At 53.6% G+C, this 18,091-nt stretch overlaps 6 protein-coding genes across 6 annotated transcripts; 4 read left to right on the top strand and 2 right to left on the bottom strand.

The window, feature by feature from the left end:
- Positions 1-478: 478 nt before the first annotated feature.
- Positions 479-898, bottom strand: B0T26DRAFT_754746 (heterokaryon incompatibility; the record flags this gene model as incomplete). The annotated part of the gene is made up of 2 exons (XM_060445863.1): positions 479-546; positions 667-898. 2 exons carry the CDS (start codon positions 896-898, stop codon positions 479-481), a joined length of 300 nt encoding a protein of 99 aa, XP_060292867.1.
- Positions 899-2,511: 1,613 nt separating this feature from the next.
- On the top strand, positions 2,512-4,629 carry B0T26DRAFT_722042 (putative adipose-regulatory protein-domain-containing protein). The gene is made up of 2 exons (XM_060442574.1): positions 2,512-3,097; positions 3,155-4,629. The coding sequence occupies exons 1-2, from the start codon at positions 2,721-2,723 to the stop codon at positions 4,344-4,346; spliced, it is 1,569 nt and encodes a 522-aa protein (XP_060292868.1). The 5' UTR covers positions 2,512-2,720; the 3' UTR covers positions 4,347-4,629.
- Positions 4,630-6,796: 2,167 nt separating this feature from the next.
- On the top strand, positions 6,797-8,691 carry B0T26DRAFT_652478 (uncharacterized protein; the record flags this gene model as incomplete). The annotated part of the gene is made up of 3 exons (XM_060438371.1): positions 6,797-7,844; positions 7,908-8,278; positions 8,347-8,691. The coding sequence occupies 3 exons, from the start codon at positions 6,797-6,799 to the stop codon at positions 8,689-8,691; spliced, it is 1,764 nt and encodes a 587-aa protein (XP_060292869.1).
- Positions 8,692-11,171: 2,480 nt separating this feature from the next.
- Positions 11,172-12,589, bottom strand: B0T26DRAFT_411505 (uncharacterized protein). Its single transcript, XM_060434870.1, has one exon. It carries the CDS (start codon positions 12,234-12,236, stop codon positions 11,235-11,237), a length of 1,002 nt encoding a protein of 333 aa, XP_060292870.1. The 5' UTR covers positions 12,237-12,589; the 3' UTR covers positions 11,172-11,234.
- Positions 12,465-14,007, top strand: B0T26DRAFT_742964 (nuclear transport factor 2; the record flags this gene model as incomplete). Its single annotated transcript, XM_060444192.1, has 5 exons — positions 12,465-12,483; positions 13,424-13,488; positions 13,557-13,628; positions 13,728-13,826; positions 13,903-14,007. The coding sequence occupies 5 exons, from the start codon at positions 12,465-12,467 to the stop codon at positions 14,005-14,007; spliced, it is 360 nt and encodes a 119-aa protein (XP_060292871.1).
- Positions 14,008-15,274: 1,267 nt separating this feature from the next.
- On the top strand, positions 15,275-16,292 carry B0T26DRAFT_652667 (clathrin-coated vesicle protein; the record flags this gene model as incomplete). The annotated part of the gene is made up of 4 exons (XM_060438387.1): positions 15,275-15,311; positions 15,425-15,440; positions 15,687-15,782; positions 15,992-16,292. The coding sequence occupies 4 exons, from the start codon at positions 15,275-15,277 to the stop codon at positions 16,290-16,292; spliced, it is 450 nt and encodes a 149-aa protein (XP_060292872.1).
- Between the last annotated feature and the right edge of the window lie 1,799 nt (positions 16,293-18,091).

The raw sequence follows: 18,091 nt of genomic DNA on the forward strand, positions 1-18,091 counted from the left end.
CCAAAGACTGAAGTCTTTGGGAAGATGCTGGCAAATTGCTAGGAAGCCGGGTTAACCGCATGCCCATCTTGCCGCCCCCGACAATGACGAGTCTGGCCTACCGCCAGACGAGGTGGCGTATATATCAGCCAGACAGGGCGTATGTGTTACCAGTGACCTAATGCTTACCAGCAGACCATATATCCGCGATAGGGCTTGCGGGGCGGTCTTGCTGCGTTGCCGATCGAACACGATCAGGGTCGAGAGGGAAATGATGGAGCAGGGCGAAGTATGCGGCATGTTCCATTATGCCGACCTAACGGCCCGGAACGCGGCGGAGGCAGGTTCCTACCTTATATATGCGGACGCATTCGACCCGCTAATCGAGAATGGATGGACCGTCGTGCCTGTCCAGGGAGAGGTCAAGGCCAACCTGGTTCCATCCCCGAGACCAGAGGAGGGGGAACCGGTATCGACTTAGACAGGTCGGTGCCCCCGCCTACATCAAACCCAATCTCAATTGGGACGACTTTGGCGCGTCCTTCTCGGTTTGCGATGCGAAGAGTTCTGGCGCCAACGCCAAGTACATCGCATGGACCGCAGGCTGGACCCTGCAACAGGCAAGGGCTGAGGCGATGATGCACTGGGATATTCACGAGATCGATTTGCCAATAGCGGAACGCGTACGCTGCTCTTCGGCGGCCGTGCGTAGCGCTCCGAGCGCCTGGTCGCTATCTTCTGCCGCCTCTCCAAGCCAGACGATGACGCGGTTGGCGTTGGCATAAATCTTGGTCGTGGATTGAACCTGCTGTCCCTTCTCGTTGTTGTCGTGCTGGTTGATGCAGATAGCGTCTATCCATATGATGCGTTCGAGAAGGCGATCTCGAAGTTGTGACAGCGCCGCGTGAAGGTTCGCCATAATAAAAAAGTCGCTGCTAATTCCGGTGGGAGGAGGCTTGCCGTCTGGCTAAATTTGGATGGCTTTTGGGCTCTCCGTAGAGCCCCATACATACGACAAGGCCTCGTATAAGTGTGTCCCTTGGCTCGGCCCCTGTAGAGGGTACTCAAAGATTCGGCATTGTATAGGCGCGTCTTTGTCTTGGTCTGGTATTAAGTGAAGTAGGCGAATAAAGCCATCTGGCAAAGAAGAGTAGTTATATAAAGGTGTTGAGGGCGATGAATCTGCGGCTGGGTTTGCCTGGCTGGCTCCGTCGGACTGGGGCTTGGGCCCTAACCGCGCAGGTGCAGGAACGGGACCGCGCGGGCGATCTCTCTTTGGCCCCGACTACTCTATTGCGGCTAGGATGGGTGATATTATGACGAAGGAAAGTGATGTGCTGGGATACGGTGGGAGCCTCGCGTCTGGACATGATGGGCTGTCACGACCCGGCCCAAACCCGAGGCCCAGTCGTGCCAAAGGGCAGTGGGAGCGGGCCGTGACTGACTCAAGAGAAGGGCCCTCGGCTAAGCCCTGGAGAAACCAATGGCCAATTGGAAGGTGTCAAGCGGGGTCAGAACGCCAAAACCGCTGAACGAGGAGTGCTCAGCCTGCAGACCGCTGAGCACGCTGAGCGGAAATACCTAGGTACTTGTTGTTAGAAAGAAAGGGGTTCAGGGGCCCTGGGCACCCTGTCAGCGAAGCTGACTGAATGCCTGGCACTGCTAGAACGCTAGTGAGGCTGAGCACTGCGAGGACGTAATCGGAGCCTTGCGAAGAAGTCTGTAAGAGAAGGAGGTTCTGGCTGCAAGCCAGAACCACAAGATCAATCCAATCAACACAAGTAATACAATCACGCAGTTGCAACCCCATCAATTCCACGAATCCAGTGTGCCTTGTTTCCGACAGTCCTAAAGTTCACAACGTGACATTAGCAGCTCAGTTTCTGCCCCTTACCACTAACTGCAGAGCTCTATTAGGTGGCGGTTTACCTGACCTGCCCTCAATCGCGAGCGCCATAGAATCAAGGTGCTTGCTGCTTGCTGAGACGTCAGCTTTCTACCCCCCAGTCCGCGGATCTCGAACTCAGTCAAGCGTACGTCCTAATGCAGAGGATCGGGGAGAGTTGCGGATCAAATTCGAAAGACTTATGAGATTCGTGCCTACGAGTCTGATCCGTCCCTCCCAATGCCGGCGTCAAGTGTGTTGCATTACGTTACGTTACACGTCTAAGCTTGAGTGCAGGATTTTGCCATTGGTTAGGATACGCGAAGCCAGAGAAAACAGAAAACGAAAGGGATTAGGAGGAAAGACAGAATCGTGGCGAGGGGCCGAGGGCATGAAAGTATTTATCGTCAAGAGTTGACCTCGCGATCCAGCAGCTGGTACGCGGGGCACCAGGAATGAGGGACAAATTTTGGGTCCGTGCGCTGACCTATGATTGGCGGATGCCGCGGCCAGGCGAGCCGCGGCCGACCAGTCAGAAAACGGAAGCCTCGACGGCAGCACATGGATTACACATGCAAACACGACAAGCAGCTGCACCGTCAAGCCATCCATCCCTGGCCTCGCTGCCTCGTCCCCGGATCTCGATCTCGATTTCGATTTCGATTTCGGTTTCGATTTCGATTTCGATTCCGATTTCGATTTCGATTCCGATTTCGATTTCGATTTCGATTTCGATTTCGATTTCGGTTTCGGTTTCGGTTTCGGTTTCGATTTCGATTTCGGCTCCGGCTCCGGTCTTGGGTCTGATTTTGCTTCTTATACACGGCGAGGCTATGCGGCAGCTGTGCGCAGCAGAATGGACCCGTTGGAACAATTCCAGGCTAATGCCCTCGCCATCACAGCATACCTCTACAGCCATGCCCGCGCCGCCATAACGGGCTCTCCCGCATTCATATCAGCTCACTTTTCGGCCTTCAAACAGCACCTGGTCTGGGTCAGGCACAATGGCGGTTCTAGGCTCCAGGAAATCCTGCGAGCCATTGCCACGTTTGTCCTATTCTTGGTATACTCTAGCAGAGCCAAGCAGGGTCTCATCATCCTTGCGTTGGCCGTGCCCACCATATTCATTCAGACGATCCTTATGTTTACCTTGGGTACAGTCGGCTACGTTATGATGTACAACCGCGTTGTCCCGGACGTTGTGGCCAGAGTACCTGTCTATCTGCAATACGGGTAATTCGTCCCTCTCCTCTGCCCCCAAGCCCCAAGGCTAACCGCCCCGCCTCGCAGGTACGGGCGCAACCCCTTTGGTGTGGCCCGCATCACGAACGTCAAGACCAGACAGGCGTACGACATCTCCGTGTCGCTGACTCTCCCCCGGTCTCCGCCAAACCTCGAACTCGGCAACTTTATGGTTACGCTTGAGATGCTGGGCGAGTCGTCGCCGCTCCCGAAGGCCGCCATGCCTATCACTGCCTACACCCCAGAGAGCGCGCTCAAGAGCTCCACCGACCTCCACCGGACAGCCCTCATGGCCGACCGCCCGGTCCTCTTCTTCTCGGCCCGTCCCGCTCTGATCCCCTACTGGAACAAATACGTGTCGTTCGCCTCCCGGATGCTGTTCTTTCCGTACCACGCCCTCTTTGACACGGACAAGAAAAAGATAGTGATCCCCATGGCCGAGAATATCTACTTCCGGAGCCACTCGTCGGTCCCGACGAGGATCCTCGTCGAGGTCCAGGCCGGCCAAAGGCTGCAAGTCTACGCTGCCGAGGTGAAGATTACGGCGCGCCTGTCCGGGCTGGTGTGGTTCATGTACTACTTCAGGCTGGCGACATTTTTGGCCATGCTGACTAGTTTCTTGACCTTGTCGTCGATGGTCTCTGCGCTCATACTCCTGGCCACTATGTTCTGGTGGTCTTGGTCCCAGGATCCTCCCGGAGGCGGCGGCGGCGGCGGCGGTGGTGGTGGAAACAACGGCAGCGGAAACAACGGTGAGAACAACGACGGCGGCAATAACGACGGCGGGGGTGACCTAGAGACGCCCTCGGCGACGCCGAGCCTATCCGACACTAGACTTACGCGCACCACCACGGATAACCAGACGATCCCCGCTACGGATAACCAGCCACCTTCCACTACGGACAACCAGCCGCCGCCCGATAAATTCGACTGGGCGCCCCCCGATGATGACGAAGACGAGGTAAAAAGCGAGATCAAGTCGGAGGAAGAAGGCGAGGGCACCTCCTCAGTACTTCCCCCCGAGCTGCCGGCTGTGGCGCCCGGGGCCGAGGCTGACGACGAGGACGGCTCCGAGGAGGACCCCGTCAAGGAAGAGGAGCAGGAGTCCATCTACACCCCCCACATACCTCACGCGAGCCAAACGATTGATTCGGGCATCGGCGAGAGCAATAGCAGCCAAACAAGCTACATAGGCGCCCAGACGGGAGCCAAGCTCTCTGCGTCCAGTGGTGGCGCCTAGCAGCGAGGACCGATGGTCAAATAGCTGTAGCGGACGATGCGGACGGTGCGGACGGCGTTTTTAAGCAGATTTGCCACTGGCTTCACGGCTGTATATACCCCTTTCCGAATCATGGGCTTTTCATGTATTTGTTTTCGACTCTTTTAGAAGGTGGACTTGGACAGCGGTAAACATGATAAAATTATCTTGTTTTCTCGCAAAGATGTGTCTATTTGTTTTGCGTCCCATCACGCTGTGCTCTGCTCCCACGGTATTAATCAGTTCACAGTTACAGGTATAGTACTATGGGTTTGTAGTTCGTTGTAAAACTGCGACAACAATTCTGCTCTAATGACTGCTCTCTCCCCTCTTTCTCTGACACCCCCTTTTACTAGTCCTTTAATGACGGAAACGGGCAAAAGATGCTCGTGCTGTCTGGCAATAGTTTTGACATTGGATCGAACTTCTTTTCTTCATGACTCTCCGGTTAATCTTTCGCCCTTTGACCACGCTTGTTCACCAGACTACTCACCCCCCTGCCTGACCCATTCCTGGACACAACTCGGCTCCTCGTTTATAACCCCCCGCCTACAAACTTTTCATAGGAGTCCTGATTGTGTTTCTTTCTGTGTAGTGTGTGTGTTATACCGTAATGCCTATAAGCCAGATGTTTCTATCTCTACTGCGATTTAACGCGGTGCAAGTTCGCTGCCTATAAGGATGAAAATAAATTACATAGGATCCACTTGGCACTATAGACACTTTACTACCTCTGCGTTTTCTAGGTCGTTCAATGAATGAGCTGACTGCGTTGGCAATGCCTGGCTCGCGAAACAACGTCTCTCGGGTGCTCACAACTTTCTACGGAGAGGTAGATCTTTATACTTATTTAGTGTTGCTAGTCAGGCGGACACAATATGGCGCTGCCTAGCAGCATGGAATCTTGTCATACCTCTCTCTCCCTTCGAAGGCTAACGGTGTGCCAACAGTGTGCAAGACACTATGTATTGTGGTAACCCAGGTAATAAACAAACCTCCCTAGCCGAGACAACAATAATACGAAGTCGCATTTTCGCACGGGGGCACGCAAATTTCCATGTTCCTCAGGAGTTGGATTTGGATTAGGGATCCATATGGGCTGGTCTTTGGATTGGGCCTTAAAAAGCTTAAAAGAATTATACGGTACTATTCATCGGCGCCAAATGGTGCCCTATTTGCAAGCCAAATCGGGCGAGCGTTACGACAACTAAAATAGCTGCACGGCTGCCTTGTCCGGTCGCGTGTGCTATATAGGTTGGGTATCTCATCCTCCCTAACAAGTGAACTAGCGGGACAAGATCGTTTTCACCAGTACGGAATACGTGCGTACCTTTCTTACACACGACTAAGAGTGGGGATTGCCTTTTCCATTCTTGTTCTTGTGCCGTCCAGACTCCAGACTCTGGCGGGTCGAGTCGAGGGGCGGTGGGTGGCCTGTGCGCAAGCCCAGCCATAGCCAGACCGACCAGATCAGACGCATGCGTCAGCCAGCCAGCGGCCAGCTAGCCAGCGCCAGCGGCCAGCCAGCAGTAGAGCCAGCGCCAGCCCGTCAGCCAGCGCCAGCCCGAACCTGAACCTGAATGCCACAGCGCAGTGCAAAGGTACCACTTCCACTCCCCAAACCACCTGCACCAGGTTCCTTCAGCCTCATAAACAGACGGTCGGTCGATATCTCGCCAGAAAAGACACAAGACAAACCAAAAGGCCAACCAAGTGATGACGTGCTGGTTCCTTTGCCAGTGAATACACATGGAATACTCGGTATCCTGCGCTTCACGGGTCGAGCTAGGCGCCTGACAACCTGAACCTACCTCGCTCCGTAATTTCCGCCTGGCCCAACCCCTCTAAATCTCTGATGCCAACGCAGTCAAAAAGTACCTACCTGAGCATACCATACATACCTTACCTACCTGACCAAATACGTGGTCGCCGACATTGACGGCCAGCACTATCCCACGCCGCCAGCCCATACGGACCAAGGCGCCCAAAGGCCAAGCGATCCCCGGGCCTTGATCGACGTGACTGACCCTCTGCTTGCCCTTTTACGAGCGACCTCGACAAGGCCCTGATAGCGCACCCTCGAACCCCCTCTCCGCCCCCTCCTGTTTTTTTCTCCTCCCCCGAACCCAAGGTTAGACTGGCCGCCGTCAACTCCCTAGGGTTGTGACTAGCACCTTCTTGTATTTTCTATAACTTCCACTAGGTCTTTGTATCCTTCCTCGCAACTTGTACCCCGCTCTCTCGTTCTCAACGGCAAAGCCAAACTAAGAAGCGCTCAATACCGACACCCGACACCGACACCGGCAACGTAGAAGGGGCCCCGGATTATTCATACGCCCTTCCTCACCGACACGACACCACCCGGACCTTGCCGAAACTTCACTCCAAACCTTTCGAGCGCTGCCTTTGGTCGCCGCACCAAGTCCAGCACCATGCCCTGCTTCAAGGGCATCGCGGTTAGCATCCACGCCAATGGAGCTCCTCTACCAGAGCATGGCGTGCAGAAGCAGTCGCGCGTGTCGCGAATCAACACGTACATTCCCGTCCCCCAGCCCCAGCTGAGCAGCGAGTCCAACAAGCCCGAGCCCGCAAAGTTCGCCATCTCCATCACCCTGCTCACCCCGGGCCTGGCAATACCCTACTCGACCCCGCGCGCCACCGACTCCAACCCCTTCCCCAAGGCCCAGTTCGTCGGCGCCATGCCCTCAACCACGGGCGAGCGCGGCCAGTTCCACGGCGTCGTCGGCCCCTACATCCCCATGACCAACAGCGAGAACGAGACCATCGCCGCCTACATCTACTTTGACGGCAGAGCAAAAGAAGAGGTGGCCACGCTTCTTCGCCCGGGTGAAGAGACTTGGGTGAATAGCCGATGGGTTCAGGTCCCCGACTCGGAGGGTGGTGGCCTGGCCGAGAGAGAGTTCCTGTTCCGCGAGGTCGGTCTAGAGAGATGGCTCAACGGCCTTGACCTGCAGGGTCACGACGCCGCCGAGAAGCTGGAGCGAAGGAGGCAGAAGTTTGAGAAGCGCAAGAGACGGCAAAGGGCCGCCACGGAAGACGGCGCCGGTACGGATGCAGACAAGTCTGGCAAAGCGCAAAGCACCCTCCGCTACGGACCCGACGAAGGAGCACCCGTCGAGCCCATCTTTGACGAGGACGACTCGCTCTCTTCGTCAGACGACGACGAGCCTCCCGAGGCCACCGGCCAGATTAAGGTTGCCATGTTCCGCGTTATCGCGTCCGGGGAAATCAAGAAGGGGGAGTATTCGCCGCAGTTTGACGCTCATGACGACGATGACGAGGACACTAGCGCCGACAAGACCAATGCGAACGGATCCATCGATGCGGATGTCGAACACACTACGAGCTTTGCCAAACCTAAGACTCTGGATCCCAAGACGATTAGTACTCAGACGGTGACTGGCATCGACGGCCCAGATAAGCCATATGCTGTCTTTACATTTTTCTATCGTGGGGAGCGTAAGTCATGAGATCCAGGCCTCTAATCCAGGATCTTGCTAAACTCTAGTTTCCCCCCCTCAGGTCAACTCCAAAAGATGGGTGTCATGACTGCCTCTAAGCCGCCGACCGTCACCGCGACTGCGGCAAAACGGCGATCGGGTCAGCTTGACTTCTCAAACCTGGGTCCCTTGAAGACAAGCGGCACCGTGGGCTTCTCGACCTTCCGCGACAACGGAAAGCAGTCATCGAGGAGGCGGAAGTCACGCAAGAAGAGCAATGGCGCCATTGGTGGAGCAATGGACGAAGACAGCGACGAAGATGAAGACGGCGACGACAGCGATGCGATTCTCGGCAAGATGGAAGACGTTGACACTAAGTATGACAAGTCTAAACTCGGGCCCGAAGACGCACAGTTCTCTGGCGAGCTGGCAGACGGAGTCAATCGCATCCGGGTATGAGACCAGACTTTACTTATGACAGCTTGCGGTCGAATTGAAGAAGGCTGACCCCCAATGTCTAGCTCAAACGGGCACACTCTGCGGAGCCAGACAGTGCGGCCAGCTCACGAAAGTCACCTAGCACAGGCGCTGCAACGCCGCCCTCCACCGAAGCGCCAAAGCCCTCCATTGGTCTGTCGTCCACCACCCTTTTTGGCAAGAGTCTGCCCGAAGACAGCGTCATAGGCAGTCCGCTGAAGAAAGCACGACCTAGCATCAGTGAAGGCGCCGGAACCGGAACCGGTGGAGGCTTCCCCCCAGGTCTCGGTAATATCCTCGCCAAGGCAGAGGCTGCTCAGGCGGCTCACAGCAAGCAAGAGCATTCGGCGCCCATAAAGAAGGAGGAAGACATTGAGGAGGAGTTATAGGCACTCAAATTATGGGTACTTTCGGTTTGGTCACTGCCGTGTGTTAGTACTGTCTGGTTATCTGCCTCGGTTGCCCGATAATGGACGAAAAGAGGCGTAGGATATAAGTCACTTCTGTGCTGGTTTTACCGGCGGTACAATGGCGCGATAGAGCAATCTTTAAGACGGGGCAGGGTTGAGGTGGATATATGGGGCCTCTCTCTTTCTCTGTCCATGTCGACGGAGGCTCAGTGATGATCATTCTAGAGATGGTGAGAGTTATCTCAACAGCCTCCTTGGGAGAATATTAGGGTGGAATACAGATACTCCTTACTTCCCTCTCCAGCTAGCGCGTTTTGGGGAGGCCTACTACTACTACCATCTTTAATTGTTTTTTTTTCCTCCAAAAAGATAACAAAAAAGCGACGTCGTCCCAAACGGGTGACATTTCACAGATTTCTTATTCTTCATATTTCATGTCTGTTTCGGGTTGTATTTATTCCCTCGGTGGGGCCCACGACGCAGTAAGACCACCAGCGGCGGCGGCGGCGGCAATAGCAAGCAGGCGGAGCGGCCATGGGTGGAATCGGGCCAAGACACAATACTGTCGAAGCTGGGCAGACGGCAGAGGCAGTCAGGCAGCTAGGCAGCTAGGTACCTGGTCAGGGTAGTAGCAAAATTAGCTAGATTTAGAGTAGAGTCACTTTTGTCGTCGTTGCTATCGCCGTTGCTGTTATCGTTTCTACTATTTAGGGGTTTAATCTTCGGAATACACGCATACATTCCTGCTGTTGGTGTCACTCTTGTTGTTTGTACGAACTGAAACGGGATGGGTTTGGGAGATGGGCGAGGAATGGAAAGACGGTAAATAAAACAGCACAGATGTTGAGGCTGGGCGCTTTGAGTTCCTTTGCTCTGCTAGCCGATGATGGGCGGAGGGCATATTGAGGCAATAATTCTCTGTGCCGGAGGCCGTATGGGGGGTTTCTATCCTTGGTTTGTTTTACTTGACTTCTTTCCCCTTTTCGCGAAGGGAAATATATGGATGGCTATCAAGAAGATGTCCTGGGGAGGCGTGGCTTGTATATATCACTCTAGGTCGGCTTCGAGCTCGCTGGTTAGTTAGTATGGTATTGCCAAGTAGTACATAGAGAAAAGTACTTCTAAGGCGAGCGCTACGGCCTAGGTGGAATCTGTTATCCAGCCCAGCCAGCAGGAGTTACGTGTGAACTGATTCGGTTTTCCTTCCCCTTTCTGCTGAGGAGGGGGGAGGGAATGGAAGGGGTTTTGTCCCAAGAGGGATCGGTTTATCATGTTAGAGAAGCTGCCGGTGGTGGTTCGTACTCCCTACATGCCTTAAGTACCTAAGCTAAAGGGCTGACGGGCGAAGCACGTACATACCTATATGTCAGGACGTATCTAGAAACATATGGAGGTGAAAGGACAAGCATGGTGCTCGAGACACCTCACCATATATAAGATGGACCGCACGGCTTTGGTTCATATGTTGACGCCAATATCTATCCAAACAAGTTGCATTTTATCTTGAAAATCATACAGCCAATATTGGTACGTACTCCCTAGTTACTTCGGACTTCTCTGGTCATTGTTGTGGTAGAGAGCTGTGACGACGTGACCATCTATTTGTACGGCGTGTACCTCAAAGGGACGGGATGAGCGAGTGGTGATTTGCTTGTATTAAGGCGTGGTCTTGACGAGGACTGGCTGCGCACTGTTGATCCCAGTGCTTGCTTGGTTCGCAACACTGGGAACCAAAATAGAACATGGGGACACGGCCAAATATGACAGCAGAGCTGTATTTTCCTCCTGCTCCTCGTCCACTGTCCATCCTTCACCACATCTCAGGCTTCGAACTTCAAAATTGTAGGATATATCCTTCAGGCCAGGCCAAGATATGCGCATGTAAGGTAGCCTAAGCAGCTGCCCGCGTGGGAGAAAAGGGGCAAGAGAGACTGCTAGCGGGCAGCCAACTAAAAGCGATACAAACAACAAGCCTAGGTATCCGCCACGAAGATCAGAGCAGTGGTCATGCGGACGAGAATGGTAGGCAGAGAACCCCATGGGTCTTCGCATCATATCACGCCCACTCCCCGCTGCCATCCAGCCGTCAGAGGCCACGAAGAACAACACATGCATATTGGAAGCCCCGTTTCCCTCAAAGGATAGCTATTCTGCACATCTGAATGGGTATGTAGGTAGTGTGAATGAACAGCCCTTACCGTCCACTACACTACGGCGATTGTGTACATGTTGATGCGAAATACGGACAATCGATTCACCGTTGCTTAGTCACAAAGCGAAAGAATTCCTCGTTAGACTTTGCTCGGGGAGCGTCATACTCAAGGCAAGGTCCCACTCTTGTGTAAAGAAAGGTACCTATGCATGGTCTGCGCAGATTCTAATCTCGCGATATTGAAGTATCATATATTAGCCTCCAAAAGATATCAAGGCTCGGGTGCGTAGAGACCGTCCTCAGTAATTGACAAGGTGCCCAAAATGCATTTTATCTCCCTAAAAAAGACATCGTGACTTTGACTCAAACCCTAGACTTCTCCTTGTGTGCGTGGCTGGCGGGGCGAGATGTTGCCAGCTTGACCACAGGCGTGTTTTTTTGCTTCCACGCCATCCAATGACCTTGCAAGCCCCGCAGCGATGGGATCGCAACTTCGACGGGGACACGACGCTGACTCGGAAATCATCGAAAACCACCCTAAAAAAGATTCGAGGAGCAAAAGAAAGGGGGTAAGGCCGCGCTGCCTTACCCCCCCCGAAGACTCCAGGCGTCCCCTTGGTTTCTTCATGGGTGTACGGTAATGCATCGCTGGGAGGGGGCGGGTGCGGCCCTTGGCCCCCCCTCCCCCAGGTACTGCAACCATAGCTAAGCGAGTCGGGAATGGGCCCGCGGGCCCTTCTCGTCGCTCCTGTTGTAAACCTGCCCGGCAAACGGACCCTATAACCCCTTCAGTGACTGAAGCCCCCTCGGCTCTACTTTTCGTGGCAGCCGCTTCGACCCAGCGCCCGGCAGCTAGCAACGCTGACAATGACGCCCCCACGTTTGTCCGTTCCGTATTTCGAGTGCGCAGCAAGTTGAAGGTAAGGTGTTGGTCGTTCGGGCCGGTGTTGTTGTATTTTGAGCAAATACCCGCCACTACGCAGCCTGTACACAGTCGTACGCCCACAACACAAATCCCATTCACGGCCAACAAGTGAATCAACCTGTAAATGAGCCCTGCCGAAAGACGTGGGGAGCATTGAATTATCGCTAGACCTGTGGTGCCACGGCCGCAATAGCAAAGAATATATGGAGGAGACAGACCGTGCGGCCCGAGATATGGGTAAAACCGGGAGGGGAAGGAGATGCATGCAACAACTATCACGAGAGGGGGACCAGCAACTAGACTGGAGGGTTTAGGTACGCATGGGCAAAATCTAAGACTCCAAAGAAAATGACACCAGTTCAAATGGGGGGCTGGTGACACGATAGAGGCAAACAAGCAGCCGAGCAAACTTTGGTAGGAAAAGATAAAAACAGGGGTAGAGAACATATATTGCACATGAAGGCGATATTAATGTAGACACGCGTAAAAACAGCTTGCATGCCAACCAAGATAATTAATACTACCTACTACCTACCTACCTGAGGTAACCATTGATGTGGATGTTGCTCAAGAAAAGATCTCGACATTGACTACAATGCCTGACCAGAGATAGCAACGTCTCGAGGACTGAGACACAGCCCAGTTCCGACAACAGCACCTGCCAACCGCAGAAAGATGGGTTTCTGTTTCAATGGTTAGCTTACTGAACGGAATGCTAGGCCATCCTTTGCAAACAGATAATAGGGGACAAGTCAGACTGTTGAGCTTGATAATTTGATTGGTTCAACATGTAGATTCAGTTGGCCGTTCTTAATGGAAGTTGTTGTCATCATGAAAAGGCAGGTGCCTTGAGTGTGCAGGTGCGAGTAAATAAATGGTTGTGGTTCTTACCTGGCGGGTTGTCATCTCCTCAACCGGTTGGGATGCTGGTGATGTCCAGTGAGGAGGTGATAGTGGTTGTTTTTGTGTGTGAGGGAAAAGGGAAAGGAGAGCTTGTGGTCGAGATTTTTTTGATGTCAATTTATCCAACCAACGCTCCCCACTTTGGTGTGGGCACAGGCCAGGCCCCAACCAGTCCCAAGCCAAGCCTCGCCCGTCGGCTTTTTTTGCATCCCCCATTCTCTGCCTGAGGCCACAAAAGACCCCACCATCATGGGGGGTTTGGACCTGGGCTGCCTACCCGCCCTTCGTCTCCTTGGGTATCGACAAACTTCCATCAACACTAGCCATCCCACACAACAAATACCCAAGCAACGGTTTGACCGCCTACCTCTCTCCGCCTGCGCCTGCCGATACACAAGAATCTTCTTCAGGGACCCCAAGGTCTCACTCACAAACAAAATGGCGGGTAAGTTGGACTTGGAGGGGCAAGGCTGTTTTCCGCAGTCAACAAGTCTCAGCCTTCCCCGCGATCCCCTCGTTGTTTTGGGCACCGCGCGCTAACACCCCGCTCTAGACTTCAACCTAGTTGCGAGTAAGTGTGCACACTAAAATCGCGCTGTCGAGATGTTGGCTTCGCTTTAGACTTGGGGAGCGTTCTTGGAGCGCTCTCGCGCGACCGTCGCCACCGATAAGACTCTTGATGCTGTTGTGTATTGGGTGGTGTGCTGATGCGCCTTGTTCCCCCCTCACAGCCCAGTTCGTTGGTCACTACTACTCAACATTCGATTCGAACCGCGCGGACTTGGCAGGCCTCTACGTATGCGCCATCCCCTTTAAAGAAGCACTGGCATCTCCGACCTGGCTAACATGTGAGGTGGGAAACAGCGCGACAACTCCATGTTGACCTTCCAGTCTGCGCAAGAGCTCGGCGCTGCTGCGATCGCTCAGAAGCTTGTGGTAAGTCGCCATGGTTTAGCTTGGGAGTCGACGCTCCCGTCTTGTTCCACAGCTACGGCTTCGCTGACTGGTTTCTCCCTGTTCGCTTGGGTTATATAGAGCCTGCCGTTCCAGAAGGTTAAGCACCAACCTGTCACCACCGAAGCGCAGCCGACCCCCGGCGGCGGAATCGTGATCCTGGTTACCGGACAGCTCTTAGTACGTTTCAAAATAGCTGCGCATACCGGGTCGCATACAACATCTCACTGACATTTCTTCCTTCCTGGCTTACTAGGTCGACGACGAGCAAAACCCTCTCAGCTACTCCCAGGCGTTCCAGCTGTCCAAGGACCAGGCCGGGAATTGGTACGTCTTCAACGACATCTTCACACTCGTCTAAGTTTCAGTGAAGTTGGTGGTGTGGATGGGAGGCCGCCGTATTTGACGGGTTGCGCAGCTCTTTGGCAGCCCGAGCAGGGCGTTAAGGATATTATTCGCGCCTCCGTCGTTCGTTTTCCCTTGCGCCTTTTTCTCGGAGAAGATGCTGGATGTAGGTCGGTGGGGCGGTCAACAAGTTGGGTTAAAATATCTAAAGTATAACCCAAAGAGCAACAAATACACCTTGGCTTGGTAACTGCCGCAGTAGACCCCGATACATAGGTGTTGGCTGTGTATATGTGATTTGTACAAGACAAGACAGGTTTATATCCGCTAGACCTATACGGCTCACTTTCGCCGACCCGGCCCCGCCCGGCGCAAGCCTCTGTCAAATGTGTTGCCGCGTAACCTATGAAACTCGATACGTCAGCAAACGCGGCGCCGGATGACAGATGTCGCTGCCTGCTTGGGCACCTGCCGGGTCAACAAATGCAAGCCCAAAGCTTGTTCGCTGTGTAACAAAAATGAGGAAACACCCCACTGGTTTCGCGCGTTCGCCTAGATCTTGAATTCTCTATAAATGAGCTTTGAGTACTGTACGTATCGATATGGATCCAAGCGCTGGCATACGTGTCTGGGGAGCTGTTTCGGAAATTCCAGAAAGAATCAGAGACCCAGCGCCGCATGCCCAAACGTCAGGCCCCTGCTCGCCTGCCAGGTGCCAAGGGAGACACAGGGACCAATCACCGGGTCTCGGGTTGTTTTAGCACAGCCACCCACTGGACTTTCTGCCCGCTTGCCAGTGCGAAAAGACACCTTTTGATTTCTTGGCATTCGTTGCCAGCAGTTGCCCTGCCCGGTAGGGTGCTAGCAGTTACGACAGCTCAACTTGCTCACCATCGCAGCCCTTTTGCCAAAGCTTCACGCCTCTCTCAACAAGCCAGCTTCAGCATTGGTATTTCCGACACTTCCGCCAACGCAGCCCACTGCCTCCGTCACCGAAATCATTGCCCGGGACCGCCGATCTGGTACTTGGGAATTTCTGTGCAGTGCCCGACCCAGCAACACGCATCCCTCGTCCCGTCTTCGAAACTGCCACGGCACGGCCGGCAAAGAACAAAGGCTTTCATCAGCCGGGGGTGTGCTAGAATAGCCCGCTGAATATAACATCGCCTGCCCAGTCCGTCGCGGGATCCTCGCACAATACCTCGCCCATAGACCCGGTCACCGATACCTCACGGCAGAGACCCCAGCTGCTCTCTGTCCAGCCGATAACACACTCTGTCAAGATGACGCTGAAAGAGGAATTCGAGACGCGCAACTTCAGTACGTTGCTCTTGCCCCCCCTGCATCTGTGCCCCGAGACCCGGCCCCGGGCCCCCGGGCGGCCAGGCCGACAGCTTTGCGATTTGCTGACCAAGGCAATTGAACAAACACAGGCATCTACGCACAATGGTGAGCAAGGCTGTCGCTACATGCCCTTCTTCCTTCTCTCTCTTCGTTCCTTCCCGCCAGCGCTCCCCTGCGCAACGGGGACTCCAATGACGACATCACCACTACGGTGCTGCTTCCTCCCTTGGTCGAGTTGCGACGACGACACCTGAGGCGCATGGCGAACGGGGGACCTCCCTTGGAGATACGGTCTTGTTTTGTAGCGTTGAATATAATGAGCTGACGATATCGTCTTGGCGTTTGGTGTAGGCTCGGCGTCCTGTCCATGATCTTGTGCTTCGCCGTCGGCCTGGCCAACATCATCACACTTGATCTCTTGATCATCCCCTTTGCGGCCATCTGCCTGTAAGTTGCTCCTCACGAGATTCTCCCCCGCCCCCTCTCCCAGTCCCTGTCCGCGTCTCTCGTCGTGGTGTTCTTTTCTTTCTTCTTGGCTGTCATGACGTGGCGACTGGTCCATCCCTGGGAAGAGCCCCCGCCCTCTCTCATTCGTCCCTTTCTACGTGACAAGAGAACCAGGAAGCTAATGACTTTCCTCCCCTCCACCTGCTCAGCGCATCATCCTTCCTCATTCTCTTCATCGAGGTACCATTGCTCATGCGCATCTGCCCGACGTCGTCTGGCTTCGACGCGGCCGTTCGCCGCATCTCGACCAACTACATGCGCGCCGCCGCCTACGGAATCATGGCCCTCGTCCAGTGGCTGTCCATCATCCGCAACGCTACCAGCCTCATCGCTGCCGCCGTCACCCTCACCTTTACAGCTCTGTGCTACACGCTAGCCGCCGTCAAGGGCCAGGCTTTTGTCGGGAGCAAGACCCTCGGCGGAGCGGGCGTGGCACAAATGATTGTATGAGCGAATCTGTAAGGGGATTTTGTTGGTTTGGTCAAAGAGAGGTGGCGGTGGAGGGATGAGCTGTCCAAGCTACGATTTTGGGCATGCACGCAGGGCGCATGTTTAGAGTGTCGGAGTTGTTTACCTTGCTGTTGACCGGCCTTGGAGCAAAGTTGGTGGTGGCAGATGTGGTCGTTGAAAAGAGAGCCAGTTCAGGTGGTGGGGAGGAGTTGGCCCGCACATTTCATTCAAATGAGGTGGTGGACGAGGCAGGGAGGTGGACGAAGAGAATGGGCATCTTTTTCTGTTGCTTTTGTCAAGGATGTACCCCTTTCGTGTTTTTGAGGAGGATATTGACACGGGATATTACTGGGCAAAGGTTGTGCGTGAGACAAACACCATGGCGGAGAGAGAGAGAGACCACGAAACCCGCAGCTCAAAACCCGCATGTTTTTTTTCTTTTTTCGGTCTTCAGTTTTCCTATTATTCTTGGGGTCAAAAGGAATGGAAACGGGGTCAAATTTCTTTTAGGGACTGGCGGGGTTCAAGGCGTTGTCTTCAATAGTATATTCTTCCTATTTTATTTTCGCTTTCTTGCACTTCGCCACCCCGTGTGTAGCAGCTACCTAGGTACCGTACCTTGTGTAGGGCTAGTCTAGGTTTCGGTCTAGCTGCTTGTGTTCGCCTTACTCCGCCATTGGGTGACTGCTTGGTATTTGCCATGGGTGCCAGAGTAGTACGGGAACTGCTATCGTCCCTCTGCGCCTCCCTAAACCAATGTTGACCCTGTCGTTTTCATTTCTAGTCTTGTGACTCCCTTTGCGTTTACTGTCGTGTAAATTGTTTCGAGGGGTGATCGTTGGCCTTTTGCTAGGGGTTACTTCATAAAGTAGGTACGTATGCGTATTGTGCGCTGTGGGTTGATGGAGGGAGGCGACTTTACCATGTTGAAGTCTGGACTGCATAGGTATCATTGAATATCTCTGACGACGGTCCCGGGCAAAACACGGTACATAGTATAGAGGCCTAGAGAGATATGGCAATGAATGTGTAGGTAATGATATGCTCGTCATGTCGAATATTTCCAAGATAGGTCACTCATTACAAGAGCCACATTCTTGGTCACGTTTATTTTCTATCACGATTGTATACAGGGCAGTTGTGGATTGGAACGGGACAGTGATGGATGGATTGACAACTGCTGACCATATGAATTAGCTAAGGTAGTGATGATGGTGTGAGATTTTGAAAGTTGGGATTAGTCGAGGGAAGGAAACAGAGACGTGTGAGTGAAAGATGAAAGACGAGAAGGGACATTGTATAAGTCGGGAATATATCTAGAAATTCACAAGTTGCTAGGAACTGTAGGGAGCTTTCTGACAAACAAGAGCCGCGATGTTGCCGCAATCTTGATTTCAAGAACAATATGTGTTGTATATTTTGGCCGATATAAATGCTTTTCGAGACCTGTCCCATGTCCCAATGCTATGTCTTTGGTTGTCAAGTATCCGTTTGCATGAGGGTTCGTTTGTTCAGCACTACCACATCCCGGGTTCCACGCCCGGAAAGACAAGCTGCTGACCCTACGTTGATCTCGATGCAGTCTGAGGTGAAATCCGCTGGACCATTCAGCTATGTGAGGCGTTTGATACCCTGTATCGAAGCACAAATAAACCACTCAAGTCACTCTTAGAGAGGAAGCCCCCCATATCAATGGAATTAATTGCTCAGTGGGGGTACTGTAGTTTTGGAAACAGAGGCTACAGGCAGTATAGGCAGTATATGGCAACTAACTTAACTACGGATTACTTTCAACTTCA

The sequence above is a fragment of the Lasiosphaeria miniovina genome, assembly GCF_030549165.1.
Source record: "Lasiosphaeria miniovina strain SMH2392-1A chromosome Unknown B0T26scaffold_6, whole genome shotgun sequence".
In the NCBI taxonomy this organism is placed as follows: Eukaryota; Fungi; Ascomycota; class Sordariomycetes; order Sordariales; family Lasiosphaeriaceae; genus Lasiosphaeria; species Lasiosphaeria miniovina.

What these genes read in the sequence shown, in the direction of transcription:
- B0T26DRAFT_722042 (XM_060442574.1), top strand. Translation starts at nt 2,721, where the DNA reads ATGGACCCGTTGGAACAATTCCAGGCTAATGCCCTCGCCATCACAGCA. An exon ending in CCTGTCTATCTGCAATACGG is followed by an intron (nt 3,098 to 3,154) that starts GTAATTCGTCCC and finishes CCCGCCTCGCAG; the next exon opens with GTACGGGCGCAACCCCTTTG.
- B0T26DRAFT_411505 (XM_060434870.1), bottom strand. Translation starts at nt 12,236, where the DNA reads ATGTTCTCTACCCCTGTTTTTATCTTTTCCTACCAAAGTTTGCTCGGC.